At 37.6% G+C, this 18,341-nt stretch overlaps 1 protein-coding gene across 1 annotated transcript in view; it reads right to left on the reverse strand.

Annotated features, from left to right (window-relative positions):
- Positions 1-6,384, reverse strand: part of LOC107744244 (GTP:AMP phosphotransferase AK3, mitochondrial-like) — an 11,178-nt gene extending 4,794 nt beyond the window's left edge. The window contains exons 1-4 of the mRNA XM_016557774.1: positions 6,027-6,384; positions 4,094-4,213; positions 3,838-4,010; positions 806-924 (exon numbers count right to left, since the gene is read on the reverse strand). Of these exons, the coding sequence (XP_016413260.1) occupies positions 806-924; positions 3,838-4,010; positions 4,094-4,213; positions 6,027-6,174 (560 nt within the window). The 5' untranslated portion in view covers positions 6,175-6,384. The remainder of the gene's footprint in view (positions 1-805; positions 925-3,837; positions 4,011-4,093; positions 4,214-6,026) is intronic.
- Positions 6,385-18,341: the final 11,957 nt, after the last annotated feature.

Raw genomic sequence — 18,341 nt, forward strand, 5'->3', positions numbered from 1 at the left:
GTAATACAGAGTTAAAACATTATTATTATTATTATTATTAGTAGTAGTAGTATGTTTTACCTGTTATGTTTTAAATAATTATACAATTATTATTTTAACTAGTTATACAATTATTATCATTATTACTATTTTATTCAGTTTGATTTAAAGTATCACAACTAAAAAGAGGTCTGACTCTAAAAAAATTCTATATTTTATCTATATATTCTCTGACATCAAAGAATTGTGAGCATGCAAATATGTCGTTAAATGATTGAAGTGTTAACTTAAAATCCCAAACTCTTTATAAATATTTTACGTGTAAGGGTTTCAGCTGATGTATTGGCATCAAACCTGCTGCACATATTTAGATGTTTGTGACATAATTTAATGTGCAAAAAGGCAAATGAGATTTGATGAAGATTTTCTGAAAACAAAAAAAAAACGTAAATTTTGGTCTCTTCCTTGCATAATTGCTTTCATATGGCTAATAATATTGTGTAGAAGATGTCTGGACTACTTTTATGTTATTCTGTGGTTCTTTAGTCCTTTTTAGAGATCAGCAGCCTCACTTTCATTGTATGGAAAAGAGCAGCATTAACGTTCTGCTAAATATCTTCTTTTTGCTTCCACATAAGAAAGAAATTCTTCCCGATCTAGAATCATATGAGTGTGAAAGGATGACAGAACATGGGTGAACTATTCCTTTAATAATCCCCTAAGCATTTTCTTCTGTGTGTGTTATTGAATTCTTTCATTCAACATAAATCATAAAGAAAACACGTGTGTAAAACAGCTCTAAAGTGCTGTGGTTCCTGTACAGTACCTGTAATACTCTAGAACTGGTTGTGTCTGTCTCTCATAGTCCTTGAGTCTCCTGGACACAGTTTCAGGACTGTCATCGTCTCTCTGGACGAGCGGTTCTCCTGTGACATCATCAAGACCCTGTGCACAACACAGATCACATCACTGCAGGCCTCCACCACAAAGAGCCCACTTTCAAATGTGCCATAATCACCCAATTAAAACTACTGTATCTCAGGAATTCATGTATTGAATATGTCAACAATCTTTGGCAGTTGCTGATAAGTTCCAGAGCTGAACGGAGGTGACCTTCAGGCGCACAGTTTTGTGTTGACATAAGCTTGAGCTGTATTTGAGCAACACTGACAAACACGGTTTCACACTGGGCTTGAGCTGTATTAGTTTAACACATGCTCAACTGCTCTCTTAAAGAATGATTGCAAAGAGGACCAACATGTAACAAGTAGGAAAAAGTTTTGTGTCACAAAAAACAAACTCACTGGCTTTGTGGCAGTAGACAGAAGTACATTTTTTATAACATCTTGAATATAAACAGCTATTCTTTGTTCAGTTTTACTTCCTATAAAACTCTACTCTCAGAAGTTAAACTATCTTTTAAAGTACAGCAAAAACTATTTAAGCAACATTTTCTGGCCTTGTGACTCACTTTTTTTCTCTGACAGTTTGATAAATGGACAGGAACTCCAGGACTTCCTCTGCCTGATCCAGTTTTATTGCATGGATGAGAGCAAAGTTCCTTGAATAATTCTGTAGCGTCTGGACCAATCAAACACACAATTTTTCATTTGATTTAACAAATCAGTTATTCATTAGATTAACAAATCGTCACAGTCCCCTCACCCAATAAACTGGATGCCAGGATGTCTGCAACGACACCAGGCCCCCCCCTGGTACTCATGGCAACCACGACACCTCTGCTAGACCAGATCCATTTACGACCTAATGGTATGTTGAGAATTTCCCCTCGCACTACATTTTCCATAGGAAATCCACAGTGCTGTGTGTGTGTGTGTGTGTGTGTTTATGTAGTATATTAGACTAGTTTAAGTGTTTATGTAGTATGTTGGACTAGTTTAAGTGTTTATGTAGTTAATAAAGTCTTACTTGTATCACACTTGACGTTGTTCATTGTTTGCTCATAACTGGAGTCACTTAATCATTCAGATTTATGCTACAAGCTCTTTGTAGAATTGTACAGTAAGAAAGTTATTTCCCTTAACCAGGAAATTAACGTTCTTAGAATTGACAGACAGTTGACCCTGAGAGGTCAAGTAAATATCTATCTACAGCGTAAATATTTGTAATTAATTATAACTAGTTATGATTAATTATTCATATTTCCCCATGAGCTGATTCGCTACAATTCCTTAGTAAACAGAAGTGTTCATATCTGTCTTAGTAAACAGAAGTGTTCATATCTGTCTTGAGTGCCAGGTTGTGAAATAGCATGACCTACTTTCACCACAGGAACTCTTTCGACTCCTTACAAGTTTAACACACAGATTTTACATAGTGTTCTAATGCTTCAATGCTTAATTTTTACGTTTTACAGCTCTAATGATTATTATTATTTTATACTTTTATTTTATTATACAGTATATAATGAAAGACTATTTGTGTATATGTGTGTGTGTGTGTGTGTGTGTGTTCTCTATGTGTGTGTCTCACATGACTCATTCATGAACTGAAGTCATTGTCTAAGCAAAGACTGTTTGTTGAGAGAACCTCCTCAGTAGAAGCTCACAGGAGAGTTTAACAAATCAGTTATTCATTAGATTAACAAATCGTCACAGTCCCCTCACCCAATAAACTGGATGCCAGGATGTCTGCAACGACACCAGGCCCCCCCCTGGTACTCATGGCAACCACGACACCTCTGCTAGACCAGATCCATTTACGACTTAATGGCATGTTGAGAATTTCCCGTCGCACTACATTTTCCATAGGAAATCCACAGTGCACAGTAAAAATGTTCTATATTATATATAAAGTACTTGAAAGTTTCAAAGTAGACACATTAAAATCTGTACTTGCAAATACAAATACAATATGGACTTTTTATTGAAATAAAAGTCCAATTAAGTGTCCTTAAAGAGTGTTTTTTTACACACTAATAATGTCAAATTACTAGTGTGTTATGTTTTCTTAAAAAAAATAATTAAAACATATTAAAACAAATAGTTTCATTTTAAAGTACATTTTAGATCATTGTGTTTTAATAATTTTTATTTGTTCTTTAAAGAAGTGCATTTATTTTGATGTGTTGACTAACATACTAAATCACATTTAAAGTACTCGATTATAATTTCAACTGTTGCGTTATTTGATATTACATGTAAAGTTCATATATTTTAAGCGTATGGAATTGCAACTTGTTAAATGACATTAAAGTATATTTTAGTTTTCCATATGCTTGTCAGTACATTCAGCAGTTCACTTTAACCATATTTTAAAGACAAGTAATAATGAAATTACATATAAAGATGTACTTAAGTTCATTTTAAGTTTGATTAACCTGCAATTAAGTGTCCAAAACATAGTTCATACTTTTAAAGTATATTATTTGCATAACAAGTGTTCTTGATAAAAGAAGTGACCTTCTTTTTCACATTTTTTAGGCATTCTGCATGAATTCTCTCCAATTCAGCACAAAAACCAATTACTAATAACTAAACAATATCTACTTAAACAATCCAGTTTAACCAGGCCAAGGTCAATGGTACGTCTTTTTAGAAAAAACACACCTATTTTATGCCTTATTCACAAAACTCAACACTATTTACCTGATGCTACTAACACTTCACTATTATTGCCTGCGGAAAATACGCATTTTGAATTTTGTTTACAAAATATGTTTTCATGGAGAATGGATTTTCACACCATTTTTTGCAGTGTAGTTTTTGCACTGTGGCGTTTTCGTATGAACAGGAGTGTTCGACTTCCTGTTTCTATTGTTTAATTATCTACAGTTTCCTGAAGTGATAAACGTGATTGAGGAAATGATCTAGAATATAAAAGGATCAGAGGACTCACTGGTTTCTTAGGCGGGTTGAAGTCTATATTATAGACCCTGCCGCTGGGAAGGTGCACCCAGCGAGAGGTCAGGCGCTCTCGGATCGTCTGGAAAGGCACGTCCAGGTTTATAAGAGAGTCCACATCGTACACGCTGTCCAGGGCTTCGGCCTGAGCCACAGTACGAGGAAACCCTGCCGGGACAATGTGAAGGTGACCACGATTAAACTGCACAGTTCATCAGTAACATGGCTCAGGTGAGCGGGGTGAGAGTTACCGTCCAGAAGCCAGCTGCTCTGCTCCAGACCCCTCAGACTGGACAGGATGAGACGAGAGATAACATCATCGGGAACCAGCTGACCCTGATCGATGCACGACTTCATCAGGACACCCAAATCTGCGCAGGTGCAGAAGAAATTCAGACATGAATATAGTAAAAAAAAAAAATCTGAAAATATTATTTTAATTTTTTATTAGTTTATTTATTATTAATACATTTTATTTATTACCATTAGATTACAATTAATTAATTTTTAATTAATAATAAAATATTTACAGGGATATAATGCATCTGCCAATCATCACAAAAAAATAAAAAAATTAATAAAAACGTGTTGGTGTTAATTTTTTTATTTGAAATACTGCCAAATGAATCAACAATGAACATTTAATTAAATTCACTGGTTCAAATATGAAGGCCGTCAGGTTTAACATCCTTGGCTTAAGAATCATAACCTTAGCTATTAACTATTAAAACTCCAATGAAAATGACGTGTGACCACTACAATGAGCTTGTAGTAACAGATATATGAACTTCAAGTGGCTCTACACATTGTAATAACTTTTTAATAATCGTCCTGTGACCCACTGTTACACTTCTGGTAAGTGCTAAATATTTTAGGCCTATAATAACAAGGTTTGGAATCATTTTAAAGAAATTAATACTTTTATTCAGGTGTTGAAAATTCAGCAAAGGAATTTATTACATAATATATTGCATAAAATATAATTACATAAACAATTACATTATTAAAATAAACAAGTTATTTTAAATTATAATATTTTTTCACAATAATACTGTTTTACTATATTTAAAAACAATTCAAAAGTCTTACCGACCCAAATGTTTAAGTAGCAGTTAAGTTTTTCAACCATAATATTTCATTTTTTTCACAGTTCACTTAAATAGTTCTGCGATGGACAATATCAGTACAGATAATTAATGTATCCCAATTAATATGATATCCCAAAGAATCTGCATGCATACAAATTATTCAAAAATACGTTTGGATTAAGCAATTCTTGAAATATAAAATCACCTGCTGAAAATGTACTGTGTTCAATCAAAAATGAATATTCTGTCATCGTTTACTCACCCCTCTGTGGAACACAAGAAGATATTTCGAGAAATGTCTCAATGTTTTTTGTCCATACAATGGAAGTCAAAGGTAAACAAAACTGTTTGTTCACCAGCATTCTTCAAAGCATCTTCTTTTGTGTTACACAGAAGTCATGCAGGTTTTGACGACATGAGGGCAACTAAACACTTGACATTTTGGGGTGAACTGTCCTTTTAAGGTCTTACTTTAAGTTGTAACTGTACAGTATATGGTGCATGAAACCCACATTTAAATATTTCTCTCCTGCAGCTCCATATCTGGCTAAATTCATATGCGGTCTATATGGTTCATTTGTTGGTCATTTGTTTATGCTGTATCTGGACTAGTCTGACTTAGGGCTGTCAAAAAACGTGCTCGATGTCACACAAGGCGGGCGCGGAAATGTATCCTCGTTAACTCTTTCGTGCATTTCAGCTCAAAAATGTGCGTAAAGCGGTGTCTGCAAACCTAGTGACCCGTCTAGCTCTTTCCAAACGCTGGTATCTTTGGGCATCACACGCGAGAGCTCACTTGAAAAGCGCGGTGTTTCAAAACTGCTGTCTAGATAGGCTAGACAGCGCACTACGTTTTGAGACACAACCGAAGTCAAGACTCAGTTCTGCTGATAAGTAACCTGTAATTATAGCCTATATCCTGGTTTTAGGTATAAAACCGAAGCTGGAGTTTTACAGCCATTTTTTTTTAATCAAAGCTACGTTTAACCCTTAAGTAAGCTGAACTGCGCTCGCGGCGAACGGAAAAAGCTTCGGTTATTTAATCGTTTATGTGAATAAAACCTGAGAGAGTATGAGAGGACTGGAGCTGTCTCACCTGTCTTGGCCTCGATGTTGGCCCGCAGCATGTCTCCACTGGAGAGGTGCTTCAGTCCGAAACTCTGCGCTATCCGGCTGGACACGGTCCCCTTGCCTGAGCCTGGGGCCCCCATGATCGCCGCGCGGAACACAGTCTGCAGACCCATGCTCCGGTTTATACGAAAACGCGACCTTTAGTGGCTAATTGTAAATGTGGAGTCAAATAAATATCTCTTCTTCACTGCAGCCCCCCCGGCAACTGCAGTCCTGTGGAGTCTAGGTTGTGCAAATCGACTGTAGGGATGTGGAGTCCGCTGGGAGTCCTCTCTGGAGTCAAAACGACCAATACGCAACTCCAGTTTTATTCCCAGATTAAGCCCGTCCTTTTCTAACGCACGCGCCTCACATTACAGGAAGTGCTTTAAAGCTCAAGTGGGCGTGTGAGGACTCTTACAGTAGTGCGCACTACAATATTGATATATTACTACATCTCTTAGAGAGGTTTTCGACCTTTGAAGTTCCCAGGGACCCGTATCTAGACCCGAAGACCCCCAAAAGCTAGATTTTCTGCTTGAAGTATAACTTTAATTGAAAACACTGAAATTATACAGTGCTTGCAATAGTTAACTGTTACTTTTTTTCTTCTTTAATACATTTTTAGAGCACTCGGGCCCTTAAGTTTTAGAAAATAAATAATATCCTAATTTAATATTTTATTTAAAAAAATGTATTTTTAAAATGTAGCTAATTTATTAAATAATAATTTAATAAAATATTTATAGAGTTTAAGTGAAACTAAAACTATTAAACACATTTTATTTAATTGAATAAAAAATGAACTGAAATAAAGCTGACATTTTTAGAAAATACAAAAATAATTTGATAATTTATTCAAATTTATTTTTAAATATGATAATGAGATGATCAAATATAATCATATTACAATATAAAATAATATTAAAATATAAAATAATATTTTATAACAAAACATTTTATTTATTTGAATTAACATTAATTGAAATAAAGCTGAAATAAAATCAAATATAATAAAAACATTGGGAAATTAGAAATGTTACCTTGGCAACTAACTGAAAAAAAAATTAAGTTGAAACATTAAGATTCCTGGAAACTGGAAATAAATCAAAACTAAAACTAAAACTGATATTAAAAAAAATCAACGAAACCTATAGTAAGATTTAAAAAGAACAAAAACTAATACAAATGACAAAAGCATATAACAAAATTGCAAACAAAAAATGAAAACCGAAAATATAAAAATAACATTTAATTGAATATATCAATAAAACTAATAGTATATAAATAACAGTTTATACTGCATAAGTAAATGCTGAGAAATACAAATGAAAACCTGCTTAGGCCTAATGTGTATCGGATCTAATTGTAAATACTGTTTCTTGGTATTATTACTTTATTGAAATGAATGGTAATGTGTGTAAGTGAACCTAATGTGAAAAACAGAACTGCACAGAAGGCTGCTCAGTTATTATTATGTAATGTGGTTATGTAACGTATAAATGGGTACAAATAGGTCTGCTCTAATAGGCTTTGGAGCTGGAAACGTTATCTCAGCTTGATTAAATCATCATCACCAAATGTAGTGGGCTGTTGACTTTCATCTGAGTGATCTGACTGACATTTTTCATGGTGATTTGTGCAGATGTTCCCGTCCCAATCACAGCAGAGCCCGTTCACACCCCAACTCTTGACTGAATCATCGTTTATCAGCTGACAAATGATTGACAGGAGGGGGTCTTTGGTAAGATAAAGGAGATAAGAATGGAGAGTTGTTCTCTCCCGAAGATCTCTAGAACAATAGCTCCTTCAACACAATGAGACAAAGACAGGATTTGGAAACCCATGTAGATGTTAATGATCAGTGGTTTTTAAGGATGTAGGACAATAATGTGCTTATGTTGTTTATCAAGTGAATAGCTGAAACTAGAAATATATAAGGTGTGATTCACACTTTCAGTTTGAATTTAGAATTTGTATTTATTAAATAAGTTCTAGGTTACTCCTTCCCGTTTGGTTATGCTGTGGAAACGGCGCCCCCTTGTGACCAAAACAGCACAGTGACTATTAAATCTTAAAGTGGCTACAGTGTAAACAGTACTCTGTAAAATCATTTAGATATTACATATTACAGAATCTCAGTTGCGATTTGGTTGACCTAAAATATTGTAAATATTATATAGAACATTTTACATCAATGTTTTATAATATAGGCTAATATAATATAATATATAATAATAAAATGCTTAAATGTATATTCATAATAACATATGTTCATTATAAAATTATTATATTTAAATGATTTTAATCATTTTTTATCATCTAAACATCAGGTAGCCTGCTTTATAACAGGCCTACAACAGCTTTTTTCTGGTCCGTGTTTAGTTCGTTTTATCGTTTTAGATAGTTTTCCGAATATCTGCACGATTGCAAATGTGATATTGACTTTATACAAACAGTTTAATAAACAGGAAGCTAATATTGTGTTTGATACAATATTGCCAGCATCGTCCGGTTTTGCTCAAAATAAGACAATTGAATGAATCGAGTGAACCAATAATTCAGTGACTCGTTCATAAAGACTCTTCTGAATGAATCAGCAGTTTGAACGAATGACTCACTTATTAATTGATCTATTAATAACTTTTAATGATCTTTTATGGGACAATTTATACACTGCATTTACGCAGTTCCTCTAATCAAATTTGAACTCTACACTGGAAAAGAAACATTATAATTTACCGTCACGATGATGCCTTTAAGACTAATGATTAACTCATAAACAGAAGGAGGATGTTCATAATCCCTCATAAGGTCTGTCTTATAATAAAACTTATGAACATCTGACTTGTAAATCTAACATTTAACTGTTTAAAGTAAGCTGACATTAGGCTCTAATATTTTACACCAATAGGCCTGTTTTATAACACCATGAAACACATTTTTAATGGCCTAATGTTTCTTTATAAAGTTTGACATGCTGAATACGAAAATCACATTACTTTTTGTGTGTTTACCTTAATGTTATTACTCAGAAAAGTTAGGCTACATGGAACATGCATAACCCAGAGCTAACAAAAGTTTAATATTACAGTTACCAAAAGTGAATCGTCCAAAACTTCAGAGATAAACATAGAAGATTTTTGTTTCATGACAATGTTTCATAATTAATGATAGAAGTCCTAAAATTTACCTGACCTAAATATTTTCTAAAATACTGATGTGAAATAGTAGTAGCAACACAGAATTACAGAAGAACCATAAAAAATTCAGTGAAACAAATTTTTGTTATATTGTGTAATAAATGTTGTGTGTGTGTGTATATATATATATATATATATATATATACATACACAAGTGAAACAAATTTTTGTTATATTGTGTAATAAATGTTGTGTGTGTGTGTGTATATATATATATATATATATATACATACATACATATATGCGCGTGTGTGTGTGTGTGTGTGTGTATATAGCCTACTTGTTTATTGTGCGGAAAAAAATATATATAAAATAGTAAATGATGTTTATCGGAAAGTGTAAGGGGTAGGTTTAGGGTTAGGAGATAGAAAATATCGTTAAGTCAGTATAAAAGTAACAGAAGTCTATAGAAAATGCCCACAATTCACAGAAACAAACATGTGTGTGTGTGTGTGTGTGTTTATGTGGTTTATGGACACAAATTTGTATAATGACATTGGTATGACATAGGTATTACAACGTAAAGGTGATTTGAGGCTTATAAAAGGCTTATAAACCATACAGAATGAGTTTTTTGAAAATCTAAAAATGCACAGTTTTCTGTGGGGGGTATAGGTTTAGGTGTAGGGTTGGTAGCTATTGTAAGGCGATAGAAAATACCGTTTGTACAGTAGCCTATAAATCCATTACGTCTAGAGTCCCCATAAACCATAAAAACCAACGTGTGTGTGTTTATGTGTGTGTGGAGAATATATTAAAAACGACATGTTTACACTGCATCTCCACAGTTCATCCACAAGGTGGCCAACTCTAATCTAATTTGAGTTGAGCGCTCAACCTGGAAAAGATTAACATTATTATTTACCGTCACCAGGATGATCGGTCATAATTCATAAGGCTAATGGTTAACGTAACTTCATAAGGCTAAACTTTAAGGCTGCTAAACAGAAGGCGGATGTTGTTCATCCCTCATAAGGTGTGTCTTATTATAAGGCTTATGAACATCTGACTTAATAAGACTGATCACATGCTTCAGAATCAACACTCAGTTGGAATTTACATAGGCTAGCTATTAATCTACCAAAAATTATTCGAATGAGAAGACTCCAAATGATCATTTAAAATCATTGCGCTGAATCGATCTTTTATTATTATTATTATTCCAGATTCTTCTATTTTTTTTTTTTTTAATTGATAGTTATTTAGGGATGACATCATCTTCAGACTGAAACCTGGCTGTGATGCCTATCTTCATGTTTTGCTATTTTGCCGTTTCCGCCGACAGTGTTCCTGTCCCGTCTTTAGTTTTTAACACTTGCCCGGCTCTTATGTCCTGGTAATGATGTCATCACAACCCATATCCTTTTACTAGTGTCCATGACAGCATGTTTCCACTGACTCAGCCTGATGAAACTAATTCATACTCAGCTTTTATTATGAACTCCGCGCCTAATGCTGTGAGAAGGTGAGCAAGAAATACATGTGGAAGCACATGACAGTTAGGAATGAAAAACATTCCTGAGAGGATTCAAACAGGTCTGATAGAACGTTTCACAGAAAACCAACTTCCTTTTTGTTCTGTTCACGTGGAATTCAAAGAAAGATAACCAAGCCCCAGGTTTAGGTGACGAGCAGAAATATTCAAGTACATTCCAGAGGTTTTCCTTTCACCAATGAGATCAAACTAGTCAGCAAAGATACAGGACGTTCTGTTGCTTGAAAAAAGAGCAGTGGATTACTGAGCGCTATGGTGTTATATATTGTTTGATTTGTGCGTCAATTAATGCTTCGTGAACTGTATTGATTTATTTCATTTTTGAAATAAACTTTTGTGAGGGATAGCAGAAAGCAGATGAAAACGATGCTGTGTGAGGGATAAACTTCTATTCTTTACAATGGCATGCACTTTATAAAAGTCCTAGATCATATAATTTTACAACTCACAACTGTTTTCTGGTGTTTTTGTCCACTGAACATTTTCAGAAAGACAGTTTTTTAGCTGAACAAATGGTATGCTGTTAAACAACATTACAATCCATTGAACACACTTTACTTCTGTCCCTCACAGCCTTGTTTTCAAATTAAACATGGTGCTAACCTGACTAAAGTCTATTGGCCTGATTAGCCAAGTGCCCCTACAAATTAATAAAAGAATACATATTATACAAACACTTCATGTTTAATGGTTTTAGATTTGTATATTGCATTTAATAGATTGCACTTTTAAGAAAACATTAGCAATTGGCTTGTAAAAGCCGTGCTTTGTTTTTTTGCTTTTAAAGGAACACTCCACTATTTTTGAAAATAGGCTCATTTTCCAACTTCCCTAGAGTTAAACAGTTGAGTTTTACCGTTTTCTAATCCATTCAGCCGATCTCCGGGTCTGGCGGTAGCACTTTTAGCTGCAGCTTAGCATAGATCATTGAATCTGATTAGACCGTTAGCATCTCGCTCAAAAATGACCAAAGAGTTTCGATATTTTTCCTATTTAAAACTTGACTCTTCTGTAGTTACATCGTGTACTAAGATCGACGGAAAAGGAAAAGTTGCGATTTTCTAGGCCGATTTTCTACTGCGTCGCTAGACGCTACGGGAACCTGTTCAATCACACCATGCTATGGTAGATTAACGACTTATAAGTAATTGTCCAGGGCGTCCAGAAGGGGGCCCTGTAGATCAACTACAATGAAGCAGGCCATAGCCAGAGACCCGGATTCTTTTCGGGGTCAAGAGGAGGCAAAGAAATGGGCTAACTCATAGAGGTCGAGCCCGGCCTTACATAATCGTTCTTAGAGCTTCGCACAGCCTCGGAACTAGATAGGGCCGAGAGCGTGCCGGAAGCTAAGCCCAGACGTGGGAACTTTAGTGGGTTTGAGACGTAGTCAAACCCAGCAAGGATTAAATCCAGCCTTAGGTTCCTGGAGCGTTTTGAGCTCAGAGAGACAGTTAAGCAGAAAGGATCTGAGCCTGCAAAGCAGGGACGTCTAGGTTGTAGAACCTGACAAAGGTGGACGGCGAGGACCAGCCGGCCGCCGCACAAATTTCTGCAATGGACACACCACTGGACCATGCCCAGGATGAGGCCATGCCTCTCGTGGAATGTGCTCTGACCCCGATGGGGCATTGAAGGCCCAAGGAGGAGTATGCAAGAGCTATTGCGTCAACTATCCAACGGGATAGTCTTTGCTTTGTGACCGGAAGCCCCTTGGTGCGGCCACCAAAGCATACAAAGAGCTGCTCCGACTGCCTAAAGGAGGCGGAGCGGTCAAAGTAGATTTTTAATGCCCTGACAGGACAGAGCAGGTTTTGCTCCTGGTCCTCCTGCAAGGGGGGGAGCGCAGAGAGCGTGATTACCTGTGCTCTGAATGGAGTAGAGAGCACTTTAGGTACGTAACCATGCCTAGGCTTCAGGACGACCTTGGAGTCGTTAGGCCCGAATTCAAGGCAGGAGGGGCTCACAGAGAGCGCCTGTAAATCTCCGACTCGCTTAACCGATGCCAAAGCCAATAGCAGAGCAGTCTTTAGCGACAGGGGTCGAATATCAGCGGATTGCAGCGGTTCAAAGCATGTCTGCTCCCTGGTTCAGTTTGCCCGGTATATGCGCTGCTTTTAGGGAGCGCAAGTGGCAATGTACCCACTCCAGTAGGCTCTTTGCCATTCTGAAGAGGCATGGGGAGGAAAGGCTGCCTTGGCGATTTATGTAGGATACTACCGTCATGTTGTCCGATCGGACTAAGACATGGCATCCTTCTAGATGTGGTAGGAAGGACTGTAAGGCCTGCCATACTGCCAGCATTTCCAGGCAGTTGATGTGCAGCTTTGTCTCTTCGCTCGACCACGCGCCAAAAGCCGGTCTGCCGTTGCACAGGGCTCCCCAGCCCGTGCCTGACGCATCTGTGAAAATGACCTTCCTTTTGTGCATCATCCCTAGGGGTACGCCCTGTTTGAACCACGAAGGGTCCTTCCAAGGGGCAAGGGCTGCGATGCAGGCTTGATCCACCTTGATACAAAGGCGTCCGTAACGCCAAGCTCGGGCTGGAACCAGGGGTTTCAGCCAGTGTTGAAGAGGCCGCATGTGAAGGAGGCCTAACTGCAGTACTGGCGATGCAGAGGCCATAAGGCCCAGCATCCTCTGAAACACTCTGAGAGCCCCAAGCACTCTAAGTGGTTGAGGAGGGAGGATCTGTGGCTATCAGCTCGGCCTCTGACTGGGCTAAGACAAACCAGTCGTCGAGGTAGTTCAGAATGTGGATTCCCATCTGTCTCAGAGGGGAAAGAGCCACGTCTATGCACTTTGAAAAAGTGAGTGGGGCCAGGGACAGTCCGAATGGTGGGACTGTGTACTGATAGGCCACTCCCTCGAATACGAATCTCAAGAACGGTCTGTGATCTGTTTCAAGGAGTTGTCAGCCGCTGTATAGCCAGGACACGTTCCGGCGAAGCTACAGCTCTCATTTGGGTCGAGTCGAAGACAGCCCCCAGAAATGAGATTCGTTGGCTGGGAATCATTGATTTTTTTTCCAGCACCCGGAACTGGACGGGGCGACTGGGAATACATGCAAGGCAGTTTGGGGGGTGGTCCGGCCACAGTGAGACTTTGCCCCATCCTCTTCCTTCCTGAGGGATCAGGATGGCTTCTGAGGCGCAGGATCCAGCACAATCTTGGGCCGGGGTCCCTGGCGCTTCGGGAAAGGGTGGCGCTTTGCAGAGCGCGAGCGCTGCCTGGGCTCAGGCCGTGCAGAGGGCTGAGTCACAGGAGGCGTAGTCTTAACTGGCTGTTGAGTCGGCGCCGGCTTGGGGCGACTGGCAGCAGCTGCAGAACTGGAACGCTTCGGCAGGAAGTGTCGCATGGCTTGGGACGACTTCTGTGCAGCCGTGAAACGCTCGGCGAACCCTTCCACAGCGGGTCCACAAAGGCCAGTGGGGGTGACCGGGGAGTCAAGGAAGATGGTTTAATCCGCTTCTTTGATCACCATCAAATTCAGCCATAAGTGGCGTTCCAGCACCACCAGGCTGGCCATCGACCTCCCAATGGCCTGTGCAGTCGTCTTTGTGGCGGCACTGGTGTGGATGGGAGAACGAGACGGGGGAAACCTCTCTTTGTGGAGAGAGTGAGGTACGCGGGCCTTGAGCCGACGTAAGCTCACTCATATCCGAGCGCTGTGATCCTCTACCCCGCACAGGTTTTCCTCACAGGTTCCTTGGAGGAAGGAAACGGGGGGGCGCGAGGGGCGGGGTCACTCTCTGAAAAGAAAGCTATCCGTGAGCGCAAAGAGGTGAGACTCATGCTCTCGCAGTGGGAGCATGACGTCTCAGTGAGCGCGGCTTCTGCATGGGATTTCCCCAGACATCACACGCATTCACTGTGCCCGTCATCAGCGTGCAGTGGTGTACTGCACGAGCCACAGCCGTGGCGCGACATTTGCAACAACGTCGCAGGAAATTTGCTCAGAAATTTGCTCTTAGTGCTGAATGGCCGCAGGGGAAGGCTTCTGGCTTATTCTGCTGCTGGGGGATCCTTCTACAGTGGCGAGCAGCAGACTGAGCTGACCTTCTTCTTTCTTTGGCTTTTTGCTTGCAGAGTCAGGAGATGATCTTCATCACTGAAGGAGAAAAATTCTGACGAAATGGCGCTCAGAGCCGACTTCTATAGAGGTCGGCTCCTCCCCTTTTGGTGGGTTGAAGCCCCAAGAAAAGATACCCAGGGGGAGACCTTTTCTCTTTATTTGTGGCTCTCAGGGTGAAAAATATAGAAACTCTTTGGTCATTTTTGAGTGAGATGCTAATGGTCTAATCAGATTCAATTATCTATGCTAAGCTGCAGCTAAAAGTGCTACCGCCAGACCCGGAGATCGGCTGAATGGATTCGAAAAAGGTAAAACTCAACTGTTTAACTCTAGGGGAGTTGGAAAATGAGCCTATTTTCAAAAATAGTGGAGTGTTCCTTTAAATGTATCAGTTGAGTGAATAATTCAGCGACTCACTCATTTTCGCCACCTACTGGTGTAATGATGCAACCTGTTGTATAATGAAGTGATATTGTTCACTACTTAAATAAATCATCAGTTACAGCTTTCATTTTTATTGTCATAAAACATTTCCAGAGAGAGCCAGACTGATGCAGCAACTGTGATATATTTTTTGTGTCTTCACACTGTACTGATTCACTACAGCTAGTCTTGGTTCATAACGAACTATTTGTGAACTAGTCATATTTAGTAAAATGTCATTGCAACTACAAGTTGTCAGTCTATTCTAGATGTTGTTTGTTGTCTATTTTACTTCTAAAGCTCAGAGAAACTAAAAGCCCCATTCAAATATCCAAATAGGCCAGATTTGAAATGGCCTGCTAAACTGGTTGGTTCCCAAGCAAGCATCCTACGTACTACCTACAGCTCCTATATTATAAATATTCTGTGTTTCTCCATTGCCTGCTTGTCTCAAACAACCAAGAACATCCGCCTCCAAACCTTTGTAAACATCTGCTGTGAAATCGCCGAAGCCGCCCCACAAAGTCTCATCTTATTCTATGAACACGAAAGGCCCAGGAAATGATGCGGGACAGCTCACATGTCCTCCTCCAGCACACACAGCTGCTTCTCTCATGCGTCAGATACATGTACCACGACGCTCTACCAACAGTACAGAGAATCTGTTTACTGAATAGAGCAATCAGAAAATTGTGAGAGCATTGCACGTAACATCAGTCGACTTCTGAGATGATAGTAATTAGACAATTCAATACATTCAGATTACAGAAATCATGATTATCATCTATATTCATCATAATAGTTTCACAGCATATTTATTTTTTATTCAGCTTACATAAAGCTATTTTATAACAGTTTTATTAAATTAAAGTTCCCAAAAGACCATATGTACAAATTATTTATATACTATAAATTATAATCTAAATTAGTCTCTAACTATACTGAGACTAATTTAGTGTACTGTATGTTGTACATTTTTCAAAATTGGAAGCAGACACTTTTGAATTAAGAAAATATACGTAGTAAATAGGCTATATAGAACATCTGAAATAAATAAACTGAATAAATAAGCTTGATGTATGATTTGTTAGGCTAGGACAATATTTGGCCGAGACTCTGAGGGTGCAAAAAAATTCTAAATATTGAGAAAATCACCTTTAAAGTTGTCCAAATGAAGTCCTTAGCAATGCATATTACTAAACAAAAATTAAGTTTTGATATATATCAGTGTACACTGTGTGTAATTCATATACTTTTAATTTTATACAGTATTTTATTGTATCAGCTCATTTGCCTTGGATGCTTTGCATGATGGGACATGTGGATATGTTTGCAAGTACAGATTCCTTAATACAAGTCAAGCATTCACTAATCGATGAAGTACTTAGTATCCAAGTCCCTGGGAATCTCCCTAAACTTCTAGAAATTAGGTTAAAGTTCCGAGATAAATAATAACAATTCCTGCCAATCAGCCTGCTTACTGGTTACGAGTTGTTAAAAGTTGTCTAAATGTATTCAAATACTAAAAAAAAAAACATCAGAAGTATGAGAAATAAAGCCATAAGGTTGCAATTGCAGAAATGAACAAGTGCACTTAAAAAGTCTGCCAAAAGCTGCCAAAAAGTCACATATGATTAGTAAACAACATCAAAGCTGCAATAGTAATGTGTTTAGAAGACACTGACAGTGGCTGGTTTCCTGTTGTACGGTCAGTCAAGACAGGCCTCTCAGCTGTAGAGGCCCATGATGGTCAGAGGCCCCGGGACACTGGCCCCACTGACCCGATCCATAATCCATCCTCACACATAAATGCTGATATAAGCTCTCCAAAGTCCATACACACGAGATCACAGAGATTTTTAAGAGCCGGTCAGAACAATGATTGACACACAAAGCACGAGTGGTTTCTCTGACACGTTTAAGTTGACAGAATTATTATTATTATTATTTTTTTTAAATCACCATCAGCACATTTAATTTCTGCTGTACTGCATAAAAGTGCCTCAGTGCCGTTAATAATCTGATTATAAAAAAAACTTTTAATTCAAAAATGTAACAATTCAAAGTTGTTTGCATTTATTTTAAAATCAGAATCAGAATCAGAATGAGCTTTATTGTCAGGTATGTTTACTCATACGAGGAATTTGTTTTCGTGACAGAAGCTTCCACAATGCAACAGAATGACAGTGACAAGATAAAGCACAGGTAATAAAATAATACAAATAGAAATAGAAATAAAAATAGAATAGACTCATTGAGTCTAAAAGTGACTCATTGATTACTGTGACCAATAACAAAAAGCTGACAAAACATCTCTCATTTCAAATAAATTAATAAAAATGAAATAATAAAACATAGCAAAACTTCAGATATCTCTATACATTCCCCAGTTGATTACATTAAGAATTGCAACCATTGTTTTTACATTACACGTTTTCTGAAAATGTATGTTTAAATATGCAAATAAGGCATTATCTAATTAGTTATACAGTATTTTGCTTTAATGTCCAGAACAGAAATCTGAACATTGGACAAAGCCAGGTTCACAATTCTTGTTTCATTTTCATATATATATATACTAAAAGCTATAAAAATGACAAAAAAATGAGAAAACTACAAAATTACTAAAACATTAACCAACATGAAAATTAAATTAAAAATAAAAACTGATTTGAAATATCAATAAAAACTCAGTGATACTAAAATAAGACCAGTCAATAGCCAGAAAAAAAATATATATGTAGAAAATTTTGTCTAAAATCAGGTGAAATGACATATGAACAAACCTCTCTGTAAATCCCTTCAGAATATCGATAGCCTAAAAAAATTTAAAGTTTGGTGTAAGTGCGACTGAAGTAGATTTCTCGCTCAGTGAAGGAAAAACATTTTTTGGCCTTTAAAAACATGTAATTAAAATCTGCAGAAGCAAATAGATAAAGTGTAATAAATAAAAACTTAAAAGTGTATTTTGGATGTTTTCTTAGCAACAAACGACACGTTATGATAATCCATCTACATCTTTTTTTGGTATGTCCTGTCTTGTCTTGTCTTGTCTTGTCTTAAAATAAAATAAAATAATTGAAATGCTGTAACTGTTCATTTGGCGCA

Source organism: Sinocyclocheilus rhinocerous, unplaced genomic scaffold, assembly GCF_001515625.1.
Source record: "Sinocyclocheilus rhinocerous isolate Xijiao unplaced genomic scaffold, SAMN03320098_v1.1 scaffold317, whole genome shotgun sequence".
NCBI lineage: Eukaryota > Metazoa > Chordata > Actinopteri > Cypriniformes > Cyprinidae > Sinocyclocheilus > Sinocyclocheilus rhinocerous.